General features: G+C 40.1%; 2 protein-coding genes across 3 annotated transcripts in view; one reads left to right on the plus strand and one right to left on the minus strand.

Annotated features, from left to right (window-relative positions):
* Positions 1-4,429, minus strand: part of tspan4a (tetraspanin 4a) — a 158,203-nt gene extending 153,774 nt beyond the window's left edge. Inside the window, exon 1 of the mRNA XM_005743931.2 lies at positions 4,331-4,429. The gene's annotated coding sequence lies outside the window, so the exon portion shown is untranslated. The remainder of the gene's footprint in view (positions 1-4,330) is intronic.
* A 4,115-nt stretch (positions 4,430-8,544) lies between these two features.
* On the plus strand, positions 8,545-19,115 carry taldo1 (transaldolase 1). 2 transcript variants are annotated; one of them, XM_005743932.1, is made up of 8 exons: positions 8,545-8,757; positions 14,259-14,382; positions 14,961-15,068; positions 15,654-15,785; positions 16,485-16,660; positions 17,455-17,652; positions 18,324-18,469; positions 18,592-19,115. In XM_005743932.1, the coding sequence occupies exons 1-8, from the start codon at positions 8,658-8,660 to the stop codon at positions 18,622-18,624; spliced, it is 1,017 nt and encodes a 338-aa protein (XP_005743989.1). In that variant the 5' UTR covers positions 8,545-8,657; the 3' UTR covers positions 18,625-19,115. The 2 variants fall into 2 exon arrangements, with proteins under 2 accessions (XP_005743989.1, XP_005743990.1); XM_005743933.1 differs by lacking the exon at positions 18,592-19,115 and having other exon boundaries at positions 18,324-18,487.
* The last annotated feature ends 120 nt before the right edge of the window (positions 19,116-19,235 follow it).

Here is a 19,235-nt window from a genome sequence, read left to right on the forward strand (position 1 = left end):
GGGGCGCTGGAGCCTATCCCAGCTGTCATAGGGCGAGAGGCGGGGTACACCCTGGACAGGTCGCCAGTCTGTCGCAGGGCCAACACACAGGGACACAGGGATATCTTCTGATATCAAGCAACATCTTGTTTCCTTGCAGGAGAAAGATTATAATCAGACACTCAAGAAACACCTTGCACATTACCTGTATTCAGCATAATACTCAGTATTTAGTGCTTTGCTTCTTGGCTCTTTTTTCTTTTTGCGGGGCTGGAGAAAAGTGTGCTATAAGAACACAGAGCTGAAAACTGCAGGAATAAAATATACTAGGGGAACAAAGCTGGAGAGCACCAGCTGAAATCTGGGAAAAAAGAAAAGAAAAGCTGTAGTGAAGGAACATAAAACTGAGGGAAAATTGGTAGAGTGAATTTAGAACAGAGCAGCGCATACAAGCACACACACACAGAGCTGCAGGCGGCAGTACAATGCAGCCTTGTTACATACACCTTCAGTACAGCCAGTGTTCAGGGCAATTATCCAGGGAGCAGCCACACCTAAGCCCACAAGTCGATCACAGAGCTAGAGTTGGGCAAACATCACCAACTGTGACTATTAAAGAAAGTGCTCAGCACCTCCTCTCCCAAACACATTTTCACAGCTCCAGTCGGAGCTAGGTGCCATGTGCGCCGTAAAGCAGTGAGGGAAATGCAGACAGCGAGAAATGTCAGATTGAAAATTCTAAATGGAGAGAGCAGCTTTGGTCTTGGACACTTTTTGCAGGCTAAACGTAAACAGTGGGGTGGCAGCTGCCAACTGTCCAGAGCCATCAGTTCATCAGTTTAGCCATGCTGGAGCTGATGGAATGTGTGAGGACACACTGGGGAAAGGAAGCTGCTTCCTTCGTTTAACCGTGTGCACATCCTGGAATATGTTATGGTAGTCTGACTGACTGTCACTGTGAGATGGGTAAAAGCAGGAGATTCCATGAGCAGCAGTCGGCTGCATAAAGAATGTAAGCATAACTTTTTTTTTTCCTTTTTTCTAAAAGGGAAAAAGTGCCCAAAACATGCCGATAGATTTACTGATTGCTCAGTGTAATTTACTGAGGTTCTGTTTAATATGTGTATGTTTGTTCTAAAGTTTGTCTTATCTCTTGTTTTTGTTACCACATTTACAAACTTGAATTATGCATTTTGGCAATCAGCCTGATGTGATTCATATTATACTCATTATTTTTCATTAACACTGAAAAAAAACGCACCCTCGCTGGCCACTTTGTTACGTACTCCAGTTCGACTGCTTATTGAAGCAAACACCTAATCAGCCAATCACATGGCAGCAACTCAGTCATTTAGGCATCTTGACATGGTCAAGATGACCTATGAAGGTCTAAATCAGGGGTCTCGAACTCCAGGCCTCGAGGGCCGGTGTCCTGCAGGTTTTAGATGTGTCCTTGATCCAACAGAGCTGATTTAAATGGCTAAATTACCTCCTCAACATGTCTTGAAGTTCTCCAGAGGCCTGGTAATGAACTAATCATTTGAATCAGGTGTGTTGACCCAGGGTGAGATCTAAAATCTGCAGGACACCGGCCCTCGAGGCCTGGAGTTCGAGACCCCTGGTCTAAATCAAGCGTCAGAATGAGGAAGAAAGGTGATGAAAAGGTGGCACGATTGTTGATGCCAGGTGGGCTCATCTGATTGTTTCATAAACGACTTACCTTCTTAGATTTTCTCACACAATCTCTGTAGAGTGAATGATCGGAAAAAGAGAAAATATCCAGTGAGCTGCGACAGAAGCTACAATTCAAACAAGCTCACAGAAGTTGCATCTCAACATCTACAGCATTCAGATGGTAGGGTCAGAATTTGGCATAAACCATGTAAGAGCATGGATCTATCCTGCTTTGTATCAACTGTTTAGGCTGGTGGTCGTGTAATGATGTGGGGAACAATGTATTGGCACACTTTAAGTCGCTTAGTACCAACTGAGCATCGTTTAAACGCCACAGCTTATCTAAGCACTATTGCTGACCATCTCCATCCCTTTATGACCACAGTGTACCATCATGGATAGCTGCTTCCAGCAGGATATGTCAAAGCTCAAATCATCTCAAACTGGTTTCATGAACATGAAAATGAATTCACTGTAGTCAAATGGCCTCCGCAGTCACCAGATTTCAGTCCAATAGACCTTTGAGATGTGTTCAGGAGAGTGTCAACCTGGTACTGGAAACAAGTATCTAATTAAGTGGGTAGTGAGTGCAGTGTTTGCATTTTGGATTTAAGTTAGGTGCTGGAATGATTATCAGAAGAGGACAGGACAAAAGCATCACATTAGGTTCTTCACAATATTGTCAGGGACGGCTATGTGGCAGCAGAGTAGGACCAAAATGCAGGACTCGAAAATGAAGCTGTTGAACAAGGCTTCGTGTGATCTGTGTTTTGGCGAAGGAATTGGCTGGAAAGATTCAGCACATTCACGAGGCTTCATCACACCGTCACAAGCGCTAAACTTACATTAACAAAACACAACATACGAAAATAACTCAGGTGAGGAAAAACCAGGAACTAGACTATAAGAAAGAAACTGAACACAACAAAGAACACTGGGAGACTCAGACAATATGACACACCAAGTAATTAAGGGGGTGGGAAACACCAGGGAGCACAGCTGAACAGAATCTGACTGACGAAACAAGAAGAAGCCAAACAGAACATAGAAGATACTATTGAGGTAGCACAAAAAATGAAAACTAAATATCACATACCCTAATGTTTCCACAGACTGGAAAAAAAGGGAAACTCAGTCATGAGGAAATAAAATTCTACTGAAAGGACGAGATATAGAGCTAGAACATAAATCATATCTCTAAACCCAAAGGAATAAATCGTGAGCTCACAGAAAGCTTGACCATGGCAGATACAGCCATGCTTTAGGTCAGCTTGTGCTGCTTTTGAATAGCATTATGCTGCATTTTGTGTTTCTAATATTCCATCCTTGACATTTATATCAGTTGTCAGTTATATCAGGAGAAATAACTGAAAAGCCAGTCAATGTCAACAAACTGCAGCCTCCGAGCATGCGCACAGTATGCATGAACACTTTGGTCAATTCATTTTGAATATGATAGCCTTCGTAAAGGTAACATTGCTGTTTACAGAGGTGCACCTACTGGAATAACTGGCAGCTGCATGGGTGCATATTACAGTGTTTAATCTGTTTTTTTAAAAAAAAAGATGTGGGCAGTAGTTTAAAGGTCTGCGTAACACTAACTAGCAACTCCAAAAGGAAGAAAATGACCTTCAGATCCCTGTTTGTTTAGCACAGCAGCTCTATAAAGAGTGGGAGTTTTTTCTAGCACAGATTTTTCCTATTTAAAAGTCTTAAAGCTACATTGGATTGTGGTCACAACAACAGTGTGGCATCTGTTTGTGCGCATACAACTGGTTTTCTCACTCTATAATAATGTTTATTTACATGTGTGACTTTTTGGCACACATGTAAATACGGTAAATATGGTTTTTTTCCAACAGTAGGAATAACACAAGATGGGCCCAGAGGTACAAGATTATCTCCTGTTTTAGACCAGATTTCCAGAAGCAATTTAACTCAATCTCAGTCGAGATTAATGTTTAATGTGCCACATGAACACTGGGGCAGCTTCATATGGGAGGATTTAAGACCTCTGCTAACCTAACATAAGGGTTGTATTGTATGGCAGAGAATTCCTCTGCACTTTGCCAGACGAGCCACAACTTTGAGAAGTTAGCGAGGCCTTAAGTTCCTCTAACCCCACATGGAGAAAAAAAGGAAAACTAATGGGAGGGGATAGCTTCAGGAATGGTTGGTATTTCGAAATGTTGTTCTTCTCCACAAGTTTATTTTTGTCTCTTTCATCGAGACCCAGGAAACCCTTTCTCTGCCAATCAGAGAGCTCCATCCCCAAACATCCCCAGATATCCACAGTCACAACATACAGGAGAGCTAGTATGGACAGTGGCTCACAAGTATTAAAAACAGACAGGCCAGTGTTAGAAAGAGGGCTTTTTTCCCCCCTTATAGGTGATGAGTGAGCTCAAGTATGATTAATCTAATCCCACCTTTAAGTAAACAGAGTGCAACGTTCATTAAACAATTCGCACAAGATAAACGGCACCAGGATACGGTTATCACCTCTAATTAGACAACCTCAGCCCATGAAAGCTTCATATTTTTAACGTTAAATCTCTGTAACAAGGTCACTGACATCTCTGCTGGAGCTAGAAAATCGACGGAACATAGAAAGTAGCAGAGAAGAGGAGAAGTTAGAAGTAAGAGCCAAATAGTTATGACAAGAAAAGTGACTTACCGCTCACTTCTCTCACGGCTGTCTCTCTTCTTTACTCAGTCTATGACAAAACTTCTCAAGTCGGTCCCTTAACCGCACTCGATCTCGCCCTCTCTCCCTCTCCCTCTTTACATGGACGCACATGTGACAGCCGCCGAACAGCGAAATGGCGACATCTAGTGTTCACTAGCGCTACAGCACTGAAAATCAATAATCATCTTTTGTGGAGCGGAGCGCCCCCTGACAATTTCCACAGGTTATTTATGGGCTAATTTGGTCTGACACAGTGGGTGATTTCAAAGAAGCATCCGATGAATACAAATAACTACAGAAAGTAAAGACATTTTTTTGTCCACGCACAAACATATTGATGGTTTCCAAGCTAATACTTGATTTAAAAAAACAACAACTAACACTGATATTTCCATCACATACCTGCAAAACACTGATTTTCAGAGCTCACAGTGTTTTGATAAATATATATTTGTCCAGCAAATCAAAAGAAATGTAAAGAGTCTGTGCCTTGCAATACATTTTCAGCATAACTATGTCTGCTAACTATTTAACCGTTTCTCAAGCTTGGCAGTAATTTCCCATTAAAATTCATCCATACTTAAATGAAAATGTCAGATGTCACATTTCAAAACATCTAGCAGTTATGCTGACATTTCACTAGTGACGCCAGTAATAAGGACACAGAAGGGAGGTTTTTGGCTCAACATCACTGACTTCCAAGGTGGAGAAGAGCTGGGGTGTAAAGAGGCCGAAGCTCTGGTAAAATAAAGAACAGTAATTAATGAAGCTGTTTTTACACTACTAGTGTCCCTGATGCTAGAAGAGAGGTCATAAGGACACATCACCAGGAAACCTTGAATAAATTTTGCTCTATTCCCATGTGAACTTTGACCTCCTGGTGGCAAAAGTCAGAAGATCTCCAACATCAGTAGGAGTCAACCTGTACAGACCATCTGCACCACAGGCTCCAAGTGCTCTGCACTATCAGCAGACCGAAGGCTACTCCACCTGTGGGGTTCAAATATTTGATGTACTTTTTCTTCTCTAAAGTGTTGACAAATTGAATGATGGCAGCACAAGCTGAATGACATGGTTGAGAGATTGTGATTAAGTGTGCTGAAAGCTTAAAAATGCTCAAACAAAACTAGAAAACATGCTGTCTGCTCTTGTGGAAAAAGTGTTGTATATTTCAAAGTCAAGTATGTAAGATGCCCTCAAATACTGATCGGATCCATTTTTGATGAGTACGACGAGTAGATTTTGCTACACTTTAAGAAATTGGACACGTGTTCTCAGTAGATCTCACACACAGTGTAGATGAAAAATTTGCATGCAAGCTCTATAAAGATTGATCCTTTATTCCTTCAGCCCTGCAGTCATTGGAAAAAGAAAGCTTTCACAGAACTCTATGCAGCCTTATGAAACTAAGTACACACCATGATTCAGTAGCTTGCAAAACCACCTTTAGTGGCAATAGCTTGAAGTAACCATTTTTTCTATGACTTCATCAGTCTCTCTCATTGCTGTGAAGAAAATTTGGCCCACTCTTCTTTGCAGTGTAGGGAGTTCTAGACTTTGACTGGGCCATTGCAAAATGTTTCTTTTTTAGACATTCTGCTATACTTTGGTATACAGATAAATTCAGGGTTGATTCAATAATTGCAAAGTGTTCATATCCTCTAAGAAGCCCAAACCATCACCCCTCCACCGTTGTGGTATTTTGTGTTTTTGCCCACATGCTGTGTTTGTTTTGCGTCAGATGTGCCACTGTGCATTATGGCCAAACATCTCCACTTTCATCTTGTCTGTCCAAAGCACATTTTTCCAGAAGAGTTGGGGTTTGGCTCAGATGCATCTTTGCAAACAGAAGGTGTGCTGCCATGTTCTTCTTACAGAGAATAAGCTTTGTCCTGGTAGCCTTTCCAAACAAACCATACATGTTTGGCTTTCCTCCAATCATATTGTCATGAAAGTTAATGTTTAACATGCTAACTGAGGCCTTTAAAAGTCTATATAAAGTCCAGTGAATACATTTTTTCTTTTCAACATGAATGTATGTCCAGCAAGGACTTTACCGGAGGTAAAACACAAAAGTTACATCCTAAATGAAAAAATGTAAACTTTATTTGCCCTTGGGGTAGCCATTGTTCAATAAATATGCTCAATGTATTTTATTTGTGGTTTGTGGTTTGATATCACATGTCAACTGTGAGGTACCCCAGAATATAAATCTTCCAGTCAAGCAGCCCTACAGGCTATTAAATATAAGCGACAATATTATTGCTCTGCTAGAACCTGGGGATTGACGTGCTACTTTTGAATACAGACAGATTTGCTGAAAGGCAGGAAGGGTAATCACACCAAATGTAATGGTTTCTAAAATGAAATTGTTCCCATATTACTGCAAATCAGACTGAGATACAGGTGGCTGTTACTGGAGGGCTCAAAGATTTGTCAGCAACAGGTGGCCCAGCGGAGTTACAGAAGTAATCAAGCAATCAAAATCACATAAGGCCATGGCATATTGTTAAAGTGCAGAGCAGACTCTCTTGCCATAGTGTAATTAAATATTCAGAAGGTTAGACTTTTCATCTAATATTCCATAATTCACACAGTAGTTTAAATGTTACTGCACAGTGGGTAAAAAGTTCAAGTCTGTAAGTGAATTTTTTCAATACGCTTTATTGCACCAAAGTACTATAAAGCCGCAAATAAATGAATAACGATTTAGAATATGGGAACCCGTAGAAACGGTTATGCTAGCTATTTATAAGTCCCCCATAACTGTGCATCATCTTATATGCTCCTTATAATGCAAAATAGAGAGGATTAATATGTGTTGTCCTAAAGAAACTCTCTGGATGTACAGATGCATCCAGATACAAAGTGAATAGCAAGTCTCAACAATACTTCCACCAGTCATTCGACCGGTATGAATCTGTAGACATACCTATGTGGAATGAAACTTAAAGCGACCGTTTTTATTGCTGGGAAGATTTTTTATAAGAAACAAAGTTGATAAAAAAAAAATAAAAAAAACCCAAAACCAAAACCTCAAAAATGAAAACTAGAAGCTAACAACTAAGAAACACAAGGAACACAAACCAGAACAGGAACTTTGAACTAGAATTAAGCCAGGACCACAAAGGGTGAAAACACAGCATGGAGAGAAACAACTACAACTAACAGAGAGAAACACAGTGTTTAAATACACAAGCAGGACAACGAGAGGATGGGGAACAGGCGGTAACACAGCTGGGACAAATCAGACCTAAAGAGGCAAGGGGAAGCACAACCAGACACACTGCATACAGGACAGGGCCTATCAAAATAAAACAGGAAACACACGACAGGCGCTGACGAGACACTGAACAGAGGGAACACGGAGCACAGGGACAGGAGTAACAAATTACGACATGAGACACGACTGACTGGTGCAGCAAGAAAATAAACATGAAGACAGAACTAAACCTATACTAACTAAACTACTACATGAGGGGCAAAGGAACAAAACCCAAGAACTATAAATCACAAAGCAAAGAAGAACTAGAGAAATACAGAACTATAAGCCAAAAGACTAGTAATGATAAACCATGATGAACTCAAATATTAATAATAACACAGAACACAATACAGTGGGTCACCGACCCAGGACTGTGACAATATTCTTTTAATCATTGGTATGGGAGCAAAAACACCAAAAAGAAATACAACACAAGGTATAGAATTTCTTCAACAATGGTGGAGGTAGTCATAGATTTTAAATAAACAAAAGTACTAATATTGCTACACAAAAATACAACATCACAAGATGATGTTGTGCATTAAAGTGTAATTAAGTAAGTTTATGGAGATTAAATAAATGGCTATCAAAAGTACACACTGGTCTGAAAACAGGCTCCTATATTTGGGAGGTTTTTGTTTTTACTTTACCACAGGTCGAGCCAGTGCAACAGATTGCGAAAGATATAAGAAGTATCTGAGCTCTCCACCACTGAATGAGAAGTATTTTTTTATATTTGGTGTTGTTGTTCAGCACTTTGGTCAGCCTTGTTGTTTTTAAAAGTACTTTATAAATAAAGCACTGGTATAGTATAGTAAGTAAGGAATAATATAATGAATTGCCCGACTGGTTTCCATTTTTAAAATAAACTGTAGACAGACGTTATAAGTGAACTTTTTTTCTGCGCACTTCCTCTAACAGGTCTCTGCGCGCCCCGGATGACGCCTTCCTCTTTTACGCCGCGCGCTCCCGTCTTACGCTGGGCGCTGTGACATTCCTCCCGGTCTCACGTGTTTTGTGTGTATAAAAGGGTCCCAGTCTCGCCTCATTATGTCTAGCGGGTCACCAGACAAACGGCGAAAGATGGAGTCGGCGCTGAACCAGCTGAAGAAGCACACTGTGGTGGTGGCAGACACGGGAGACTTCAACGGTAAAACCCGTTTTATCCCATGCTAACGTTAGCTGGTTAGCATGCTAACTAAGTGACAAGGAAGGATCCAGCGTTGAAGTGAATGACCGCGGTGGTGTCGATGTCATGAAGTGGGTGTGAGCATCGAAGTGACTGTGTTTAGTTAGCCAGCTAACGTTAGCTATATAACTGTTTCATGTCAGTTGGAAATTAGTTTTCCGGTTAACTACTGAAGTAGATGATCCTATTACTGGTTATTAACGTTACTTAACAGTATCTACGTACTATTAGCTGCACTAGCAAACAATGCAAACTGAATAATAGCACACCTCTCTTTTAGTCTAATAAAAATGTTGTTATCTTTATATAATAGAATATGTGTGCGGTGTGAGCGCAAAATTGATTAGGCAAACCAAAGTTGCAGACTACTGTGTGCACACTGCCTGTGTAAGTGGTTGTAAAATCAGACTATCCTTCCTCGTTTGTCCAGTTCTTGTAACAGAGGTAAAGCTCATGTTTCTCAATAGGTCAGAATGAGGAACAGGGCTGGAAAAATATTAGATTTACACTGTGATGCAAAACCAGATGGTTCGTCGTGCACCGCCTGCGCAGTCAGGATGACACGACAGAACTGGACTCATGTTGCCAGGCATGACTCTGGAAAGCTGATACTCCCAGATCCGTATACTTTTTATTTCTTTAGCCTTTTGCTGAACTATAAACTTAGTTTATTGCCTGTAATTTAAACAAATATGTTTGTGAATGCCTCCATAATAAGAATGGGCATAACAAAAATGCTGTGCAATACAGTCCAGTCCATTTATGTTAAAATTAGAGTTTTACCAAAAATTGGTCTGTGGTGAGAACATTAAGAAGGCTTTGGCTTTAAGTATATATTAATCTGATTATCACCAGTTATTCATAGTTGTCTGTACTTTTAGATTTAATTGTACTTGGAGAAGTATGTATTTTTCCTAGTACAGTTTGCAGATGCTTTACAGCAGGAGTGTCACGTTTCACTGGTCTGTTGAGGCGACAGTTGTGATTTGATGCTATTTAAGTGAAATTGAATCGAAATGGTCTGACCCACTTTAAGATCAAAGTGGGCTGTATGTGGCCCATGCTATGAAATGGGTTTGACATCCCTGCTTTACAGGAAGAATAATGTAACCCAGCAGTTTGTACTAGCAGGAGTAAAAAAGTTGGAAGAGCAAGAATTTTCCAGAAAGAAGCAGATACTTTTTGTGATCAGCTGTCTCTGTCACTCAATGCTGATATACACATGTTAATCTTAACTGCTGTGAATACCTCTGTCACTACCACCATCAATAAAAAAACAAAGATGTTTTGCAGAGGGTTGCGATAAGAGAAGTGGTCAGTCGAGATTTGCCCAACAGCTCATCTGTCTTTTATGAAATGCATTTCTCGTCTTTCACCTGTTGCAAGTTTAGACATGCGTGTTGCAAGACCAGGTCAAGCAGAAACATGTTTGCTTTCACATGAAGACATGGTGAAACACAGTTAACCAACACAGTTTTGCTTAATTTAATGAAGTGAGGGGATAAAAAGTTCTCAGCAGTGGACTAAAAGTTAGTGGAGGTTGCTCTTATGAAATTTGGCTACTTGTTAACTAATTAGCCGGCTTGAATATTGACGTTTTAAAGGAAAACATGCATTTTGTTAGGGTTTCTTATTGAACAAAGACTCAAAAGTTTACATAAGAAATATGTGATTTGTCTACCAGGATCAATACAGACTTTAAGTTGACATTGTGATCAAGGCAGTAATGTTTATGTATTTGCAGGTAGGTTATGGATATATGTTTAGTATACAAACTTGTCTTTATGCACACAACATTTTAACTGACCAGTCAAATTAAATGCATTCACTGATTTAAAACTATGTTTTTATTTTCTTATGCTGTGGGTAATTAGATGTGATCTCATGTGCTTTTAAATGTCCCTCACCTACCAAGTCATGCAAGTGCCATCATCAGTTTATTTGTAGGAACTCTGAAGTATAGTGTGTGTAAATGTAATTACACTGGCATATATACAGTCTTGTTTATGATCAAATTTATGTCGAAACTTCACTGTATTTCACCTGCTTAAACACCTTTGGCAGTGGAAGTTTTTTGGATTCCTTTTTTTATTTTTTTTTATGTCAAACCTTAAGTATTGGGTATGTTGTCATAATCAGCAGTACTCGAGCAGTTGATGACGAGTGTCGAGTTCAGACCTGCTGACCTGTAGAAGGAGGGGGTTGAGAGATAACGTGCAACAGGACAGACACAGCCTTTGTTCTGTGGATGAAGAGTTGGCAGCTCTGACTGAACCATGCTGCTACTATTCAGTGCTGACATAAAACCCCTGTGGTGTGTGAAAAGGCCCCACCACTCATGCATTTCAAATAAAATTTCTGTCCTGTGAACTGCAACAGGTTGTTTTCTTTAAGGCCTGTAGACTGGGGCATACATTTATTATATACCTTGTGAGGTAATGTTTTGCATCAAAGACATTAGGTTCTTTTAATTTATTGTAACTTTTTTGGGATTGTAGTAATTTGATGTTTTGCCACTAAAGATTTCATTAGTTGAATATTAATTATTAGATTAGGTTTGCACAACAGCCCTGCAGTATATTGGTAACCTGTCCAGGGTGTACTCTGCCCCACGCTTGGCCTGGTACAATTAAATAAAGTCTTATTCAATGTAGAATATAAAAATAACAAAAATCAGTTTTCTCTTTTTTTTTTTTTTTTCTTTTTGGAGACTGTACATGTTTGCACAGTAGATGGCACCATCTTCTACCTGCAGGTAGCAGTATGTTGATTCAGCATGAGTGAGTTATTTTCTTGTTCTGTCAGTTCTTTTAGTCCTCTTTAACACTGATATGAATTTTAGTTGAAAATAAGGAAGATCTAAACTAGTTGTTTAGTGGGATAACCAGTCTTAACTGTGCTATTGACACACACTAATACACGTGTCCTTGTTGCAATACACTGTGTCTTTGTTGGCAGGTCCTAGCTGTTACTCCTGATGGCCTAGCTTGGAAGTTAAAATATAAATTTGTATGGCAGGTTTGGGTATTTTTAATATAGATCTGATGTGTGGAAAGGCTGGTGTTTATATAAGGTAATACATTTATTATTAAGCACAGCAGCCAAGAGTTTCTTGTCCTTCTGTTTTGCCCCATATGATCCTGAGAACATTTCCAGGTAAAATGTTTCCACAGGCCTTTAGTTTTAATTATACGTTGTAAGCTAAGGTGGTGGAATATTTAAAATTATGTTTTTTGCTTCATGTAGTATTTAGCAAACTTTATTACCATTAGATACAGTGGGGCAAAAAAGTATTTAGTCAGCCACCGATTGTGCAAGTTCCCCCACTTAAAATGATGACAGAGGTCAGTAATTTGCACCAGAGGTACACTTCAACTGTGAGAGACAGAATGTGAAAAAAAAATCCATGAATCCACATGGTAGGATTTGTAAAGAATTTATTCGTAAATTAGGGTGGAAAATAAGTATTTGGTCACCTCAAACATGGAAAATCTCTGGCTCTCACAGACCTGTAACGTCTTCTGTAAGAAGCTTTTCTGTCCCCCACTCGTTACCTGTATGAATGGCACCTGTTTGAACTCATCATCTGTATAAAAGACACCTGTCCACAGCCTCAAACAGTCAGACTCCAAACTCCGCCATGGCCAAGACCAAAGAGCTTTGGAAGGACACCAGGAAAAGTATTGTAGACCTGCACCAGACTGGGAAGAGTGAATCTACAATAGGCAAGCAGCTTGGTGTGAAAAAATCAACTGTGGGAGCAATCATCAGAAAATGGAAGACATACAAGACCACTGATAATCTCCCTCGATCTGGGGCTCCACGCAAGATCTCATCCCGTGGGGTCAAAATGATCATGAGAACGGTGAGCAAAGATCCCAGAACCACACGGGGGGACCTGGTGAATGACCTGCAGAGAGCTGGGACCAAAGTAACAAAGGTCACCATCAGTAACACACTACAACGGCAGGGAATCAAATCCCGCAGTGCCAGACGTGTTCCGCTGCTGAAGCCAGTGCATGTCCAGGCCCGTCTGAAGTTTGCCAGAGAGCACATGGATGATACAGCAGAGGATTGGGAGAATGTCATGTGGTCAGATGAAACCAAAGTAGAACTTTTTGCTATAAACTCAACTCGTCGTGTTTGGAGGACGAAGAATACTGAGTTGCATCCCAAGAACACCATACCTACTGTGAAGCATGGGGGTGGAAACATCATGCTATGGGGCTGTTTTTCTGCCAAGGGGACAGGACGACTGATCCGTGTTAAGGACAGAATGAATGGGGCCATGTATCGTGAGATTTTGAGCCAAAACCTCCTTCCATCAGTGAGAACTTTGAAGATGAAACGAGGCTGGGTCTTCCAACATGACAATGATCCAAAACACACCGCCCGGGCAACAAAGGAGTGGCTCCGTAAGAAGCATTTGAAAGTCCTGGAGTGGCCTAGCCAGTCTCCAGACCTCAACCCCATAGAAAATCTGTGGCGGGAGTTGAAAGTCCGTGTTGCTCGGCGACAGCCCCAAAACATCACTGCTCTCGAGAAGATCTGCATGGAGGAATGGGCCAAAATACCAGCTACTGTGTGTGCAAACCTGGTAAAGACCTATAGTAAACGTTTGACCTCTGTTATTGCCAACAAAGGTTATGTTACAAAGTATTGAGTTGTATTTTTGTTATTGACCAAATACTTATTTTCCACCCTGATTTACGAATAAATTCTTTACAAATCCTACCATGTGGATTCATGGATTTTTTTTCCACATTCTGTCTCTCACAGTTGAAGTGTACCTCTGGTGCAAATTACTGACCTCTGTCATCATTTTAGGTGGGGGAACTTGCACAATCGGTGGCTGACTAAATACTTTTTTGCCCCACTGTATGTATTGGCCATCAGTAGTACAGTTTGCAGGTAAGTTGGTGGATACTTTCAGTTGCATCATTATTTCCCCAGGGGTCGCCACAGTAGATGGATCCACATGTTGATTTCGAACAGATTTAAAAAACAAACAAACACAAAATGAAAACACCACATGCTCTTCCTGACACAACTTTGATTTATCGAGGTTTGGGACCAACACCAGTACAGTAGGTTGTGCTCTCCATCCTCAGGCTGTATTTTTGGGTCACCTTCTGACCTCAAACCAGGGCTCTTTCATGTGTTAGATGAATGTGTTAACCACTGTACCACAAAGGCATTGCTTTTAGTCACTCAGCAGCAGTCTTTAAAGAGCTACCAATTAGCATAGCATTATTTCAGAAGGGGCTGCGTCTGAAACACCATTCCCCCCCCTGTGGTCAATGCTGTGTTTGTTTTGTTATGTTTCATCTGTAATTTATTATTGCAGATTAAACATATTTAAACACATGGTTGGTACTTCTCTGTACTCCTGCTTTAATCTAGCCTGGCTAACGGGGTGTTTATGTGACTGAACTGTTTTGATCTGTGTTCCAATACGGCAGCCATTGATGAATACAAGCCTCAAGATGCAACCACCAACCCATCTCTTATCCTGGCTGCTGCTAAGATGACAGCCTACCAGCAGCTGGTGGATCAGGCCATCAAGTATGGCATGGCCAAGGGCGGGTAAGTACAGTGCACAAATGGGTCAAACACACTGTGGCTAAACTGTCCTTTAGTTAAATAGATGTTGGACTACACTGGGGGATATTTTGTGCCTCTTAGATGTCTGCACATTACACAGCTCGTCTGTGGAAGCTCTCGGGACATTCCTTAATTTACAGCAGTGAATCCAATAAAATGTGCATCTTTTCTGCTTAAACCTGATATCTGATGGATTTTTTTTTTCTTTAATATGTTGTCGATTCATGTGGCATGGAGTTTAATTAGACATTAAACACACCTTAGTATTTAAAAACACCTTTCGTGCCTCTTGGAAAATATGATGGGTGATAGGAAGCGCGTTTGTCTTGTTTTCCCAAAGCTACATGGTAAACTGAAACACTGTGGGAACAGGACATGTTAAAAACATAGTAAACACCTAGACCAGTAGTCTATGATTTTACTAATGTGGACTTCTCAGCCATTGTGTAATGTGTTCTAAAATTAAACAATTTGAAGAAATGTTGATTGGTTTTCTGACTTGTTGTCATTGTAACTGAAACGTGGAGATGGTCAGCCTTTTTGTCTCTGTCTCCATTAAGAACCGAAGAGGAGCAGGTAGCAAACACCATGGACAAGCTGTTTGTGAGTTTTGGGCTTGAGATCCTCAAGAAAGTCCCAGGCAGAGTCTCAACTGAAGTGGATGCCAGGTACATGCAAACCTATAACAAAGTGCTATTAATGACACAAGATGTGAAATGTTTACTGGCTTGAGCTTTTCAAATCTACACAGTACACAAAGAGAAACTTTAAGCAATGAGGCAAATTTCAGAGGAGTTTCAGATAAGATGCCATTCTTGCACAAAAAACCTTTTATTAGAGGGCAGCACATAAGTGTTTCCTAATATATTAGTGTCATTCAGAGCATTAGGGAACATTTAAGAGCCTGAAATTTGAGATTTTTAACCACTTGTTTTTTTTAACCAGCAGCTAAGTTGTGTTATTGATAATAAACAACTGGCAGAAGCTAATTAACTTTCTCTGAGAAATACAAATTGATTTAGCAAACTCTTATCATTTATGTGTTCTCTGTAAAACCAATGGGGGGAAAAAAGTACCTGAATAGTGAACTAATTGAGCTACAGAATATGGCATTTATAGCAATCTCTTAAAAGCTGTTTACCATTTAACTTGTTGTCACAGGAAACACAGTCGCAAAACAAATAAAGCAAAGAATACTTGCTCTTAGACTTTAAAATGCCAAACAGCTGTGTTGGTTCTCATTTATGTCACAGGCTGTCTTTTGACAAAGATGAAATGGTTGCAAAAGCCCTGAAGCTCATTGCGCTTTATGAAGAGGCAGGCATTAGCAAGGAACGCGTACTCATCAAGCTGTCATCAACATGGGAAGGAATCCAAGCTGGGAAGTGAGTATGAAGTGTGCTATACTCTCGGATGCTGCACTTGCGTATGTGTGAGTGAGTGTATTTCATTTTGAAAGCATAAAGTCTTCTAGAGAAGGAGCAGCTTTTTTTTTTTTTTTTTTTTTTTCAGTCCTATTACTGATAAAGAGACCCCAACATATATGAGCCCTTTAACTGACCTCAGATTAAGCACTGCTTTCCAATATTTGTTAAATGAATTATAGCAAACATGTAATGGAACATCAAAACACGTTCGCATAAAATCACAGCCGGTGTATTTCACTGGTCAGTCACGTCTGTGTTTACTTCTCCCCACAAACAGGGGCACATGCAGCATGAGTGCAATAACAGCTACTCAACAAGTGTGAAACCCAGCAAACAAACCACTATTTGCTGTTAAATCATCACATTTTGTTCTAAACCAGTGTAAAAAAAGAACATGATGTAGCTTTTTACCCTGACAACATGGCCGCTCATATCTAGTGCGACAGTACCCACAGGCTAGAAAACAAAGTGAAAGAAAGAAACCCCTCAGAAGTCAGTGGGCTAAAGAACAACATGTTAGTGTTTTCATGATGAGCTTGAGCTTGGCCCTTTGAGATGATGTTTGAAACGGGAGCTGGTATAACATTGTGTGTAACTTATTTCTGTTATTAATGTGTTCTAAATAAATGTTTTTGTTTGTTTTGCTTGTTTGTTCAGGGAGCTTGAGGAGAAGCATGGTGTTCACTGCAACATGACGCTGCTGTTCTCTTTCGCTCAAGCCGTAGCCTGTGCCGAAGCAAAGGTAACACTTATATCGCCCTTCGTTGGACGCATCCTTGACTGGTATAAGGAGAATACAGATCGCAAAAGCTACGAGCCACATGAAGATCCAGGTAAAAACACTGCAGTTATCAGACGATATTGTCAATCACCAGTTTATTTGATACACATGGCTAAAACGGACTTGCAGTAAATCTTGTGTTTTACTTTATCCATTGACTGTATCATTCTGTGGTTGCTTGTGTTAGAAACGCAACAGCATCACAAAGCTATTCAGTGAAAAGAAATGTTTAATCACAACTCTGCTCGTCAGATGAGAACGGTTTGATTTGTGGATGGGTGTGCATCATATCCCTTTTTTCTCCATTATTGTATTCTCACAGTTTAAAAACAGAGCTAATAGAGATAATTTGTTTAAAAAGAGGTGTGATTAAAATAAATGAAACTTCATCGAAGCTTCTGCAAGTGGATTACAAATTACTGAAGAAAATGGTCAGAGACACAGCAGCTCACTTATAATGCATGTGTTCAGTGTTGCTTTAGCTTTGTGGCAGTGCCAGATGATATGCAGTTAGGGAAAAGCATTTATACAGGCTTTAGTAAGTTGATGAGACATCGATTAAATTATAACTGCTACAGTGACACTGTGTGACAGCTTACCTGTGTGAGGTAAAGAATGTGATTTGATGTTTGGATCGATCACCTCTGGGATAATTAATTAATGTAATTACAGTTTCTGATGTTGCAGGTGTATTGCGTGGCAGTATTGTGTAATATAATGAGTCAGCCATGTAGCTGAAAATTGGATTGATTGACACCATTACCTTAAAAATCAAACTGCTACAACAGTTGTATCTTGATCAATTGGTGACCTCTTCTTCTTTGGTTGTGTATTTCTTCTTCTCAGGTGTGGTGAGTGTGACCAAGATTTACAACTACTACAAGAAGTTTGGCTATAGCACTGTTGTGATGGGGGCCTCCTTTAGAAACACAGGGGAAGTGAAAGCCCTCGCAGGCTGTGACCTGCTCACAATCTCCCCCGGTCTGCTGGCAGAGCTCAGCCAGGATCACAGTGCTGTCACGGAGATGCTCAGTGTGGAGAAAGGTACTGCTCTCTGACTTTAAAAAGATGCAGAATATTGCTCTCTGAAGTATTTTTGCCAGTTTTGTGTTAATTATGTTAGGGTGGATTAAAAAATGAGAACTTGGTCTACCCTAGATTATTGTGGTTTGAAGCTTTTAACTGGATTTTACCAAAAACATATTTTCATTTAGTTTTAAAATCATTTCTGGCTAGAGTACATTCTGTGCTACTGATGAGAACAATGTGGTTCTCACACCTGCTTAATTTACATGTAACAACAAAAACGTGTGTGCAAGACATTTCCTTGTCAACAGAAAGGGCGTTTGCTCTAAACTCTAAACTAAACTCTAGTACCACAGTCACCTTATCTAAAAACTAAACAGACCTAAAAATGCACTTTGGGGTTTTTTGGACCAGTCACAAGTCTGCCACACATCCCATCTTTTCTGGAGAGTTTCACCTAACCATTTAAAACAGATTAAAAGATCAGAAGCACAAGCACAAGCTTTCTATTGCTCTGTACAAGTAGGACTTGTTTAATTATCTTCTGGTTTATGTTTCCCCAAAACCTAGGGACACTTTCCCTAATGCAGAGAAGAGTATTCTAGATGCATCAGGACAGCTTTTGATTGAAATCTGTAAGCAGCCTTTCTCTGCTGCCACATTGAACCTGATGTTTTTGATTTTTGCAGCCAAGGCCTGTGATCTGGAGAAGGTCCACCTGGATGAGAAGACTTTCCGCTGGGAGCACAACGAGGACCGCATGGGTGTGGAGAAACTGTCTGACGGCATCCGCAAGTTTGCTGCTGACGCCGTGAAGCTGGAGACCATGATCAAAGTAAGATTGTTTGATTAAACAAATAAATATTACACATGCATTATGCTGTCTGCCTAAGCTATCTCCAAGTTATCCTTTTTCTTGATACTATTTTTTTTTTTTTTTTTTTTTCCTCTCTGAAGGAGAAAATTCTGAGTGTGAAGAACGGGCAGTAATTGAAACACATGTGGTGTGTCATGCCCTGTGACAAGAGGTATGAGGAATTGGGGACCAAGGCAGTTAAGAAGGTTAACTCCTTCTTAAAAGATCCAAAGCAACGGTGGGCCTTCCCCTCCTCATCTGATCAAACTCCAGGGATCCTTCTCCCAAATGAAAACCTTTCCTCTCGTGGGCTGGTACTGACCAACAAGCTTGTTTATAAAATTGTCTGATTATTAACAGAAATTTTTACCTGAAAGGAAAAATAAACAGCTTCATTGAAAAGATGTTATGAGGCTTAACCAAGTCTCTGTGAATGATGTCATGTGACTACTAGAAGGGAACATGGATGCTTTTTTTTTTTTTTTGTTTTTTGGCAAGACAGGACCACAGTTTTGGCACTAACTTTATTTTTTATTTTTTTGCCCTTGACCATGTAACAATTACATTTCTACCAATCATTCCTCCTAATGTTTGATCTTTCAATAAAAAAGCATCTCAGTCTTCAGAGTTGTGTTATTTTGTGTGTTTGTTGTTTTATTTTTTATTTTTGGTTTTTCTCTTGCTGTATTTAATATAAAAGACTGCAGCAGGTGTCATATATACGGGGAAGGCGTACCTCATGCAG

This window comes from Pundamilia nyererei, unplaced genomic scaffold (genome assembly GCF_000239375.1).
Source record: "Pundamilia nyererei isolate P.nyererei 1_Seehausen unplaced genomic scaffold, PunNye1.0 scaffold00137, whole genome shotgun sequence".
In the NCBI taxonomy this organism is placed as follows: domain Eukaryota; kingdom Metazoa; phylum Chordata; class Actinopteri; order Cichliformes; family Cichlidae; genus Pundamilia; species Pundamilia nyererei.

Excerpts from the sequence above, each read along its gene's own strand:
- taldo1 (XM_005743932.1), top strand. The coding sequence starts at position 8,658 with ATGTCTAGCGGGTCACCAGACAAACGGCGAAAGATGGAGTCGGCGCTG. Across the intron at positions 15,786-16,484 it reads GAAGGAATCCAAGCTGGGAA|GGAGCTTGAGGAGAAGCATG; the intron begins GTGAGTATGAAG and ends TTGTTTGTTCAG. Across the intron at positions 18,470-18,591 it reads AGCTGGAGACCATGATCAAA|GAGAAAATTCTGAGTGTGAA; the intron begins GTAAGATTGTTT and ends TCCTCTCTGAAG.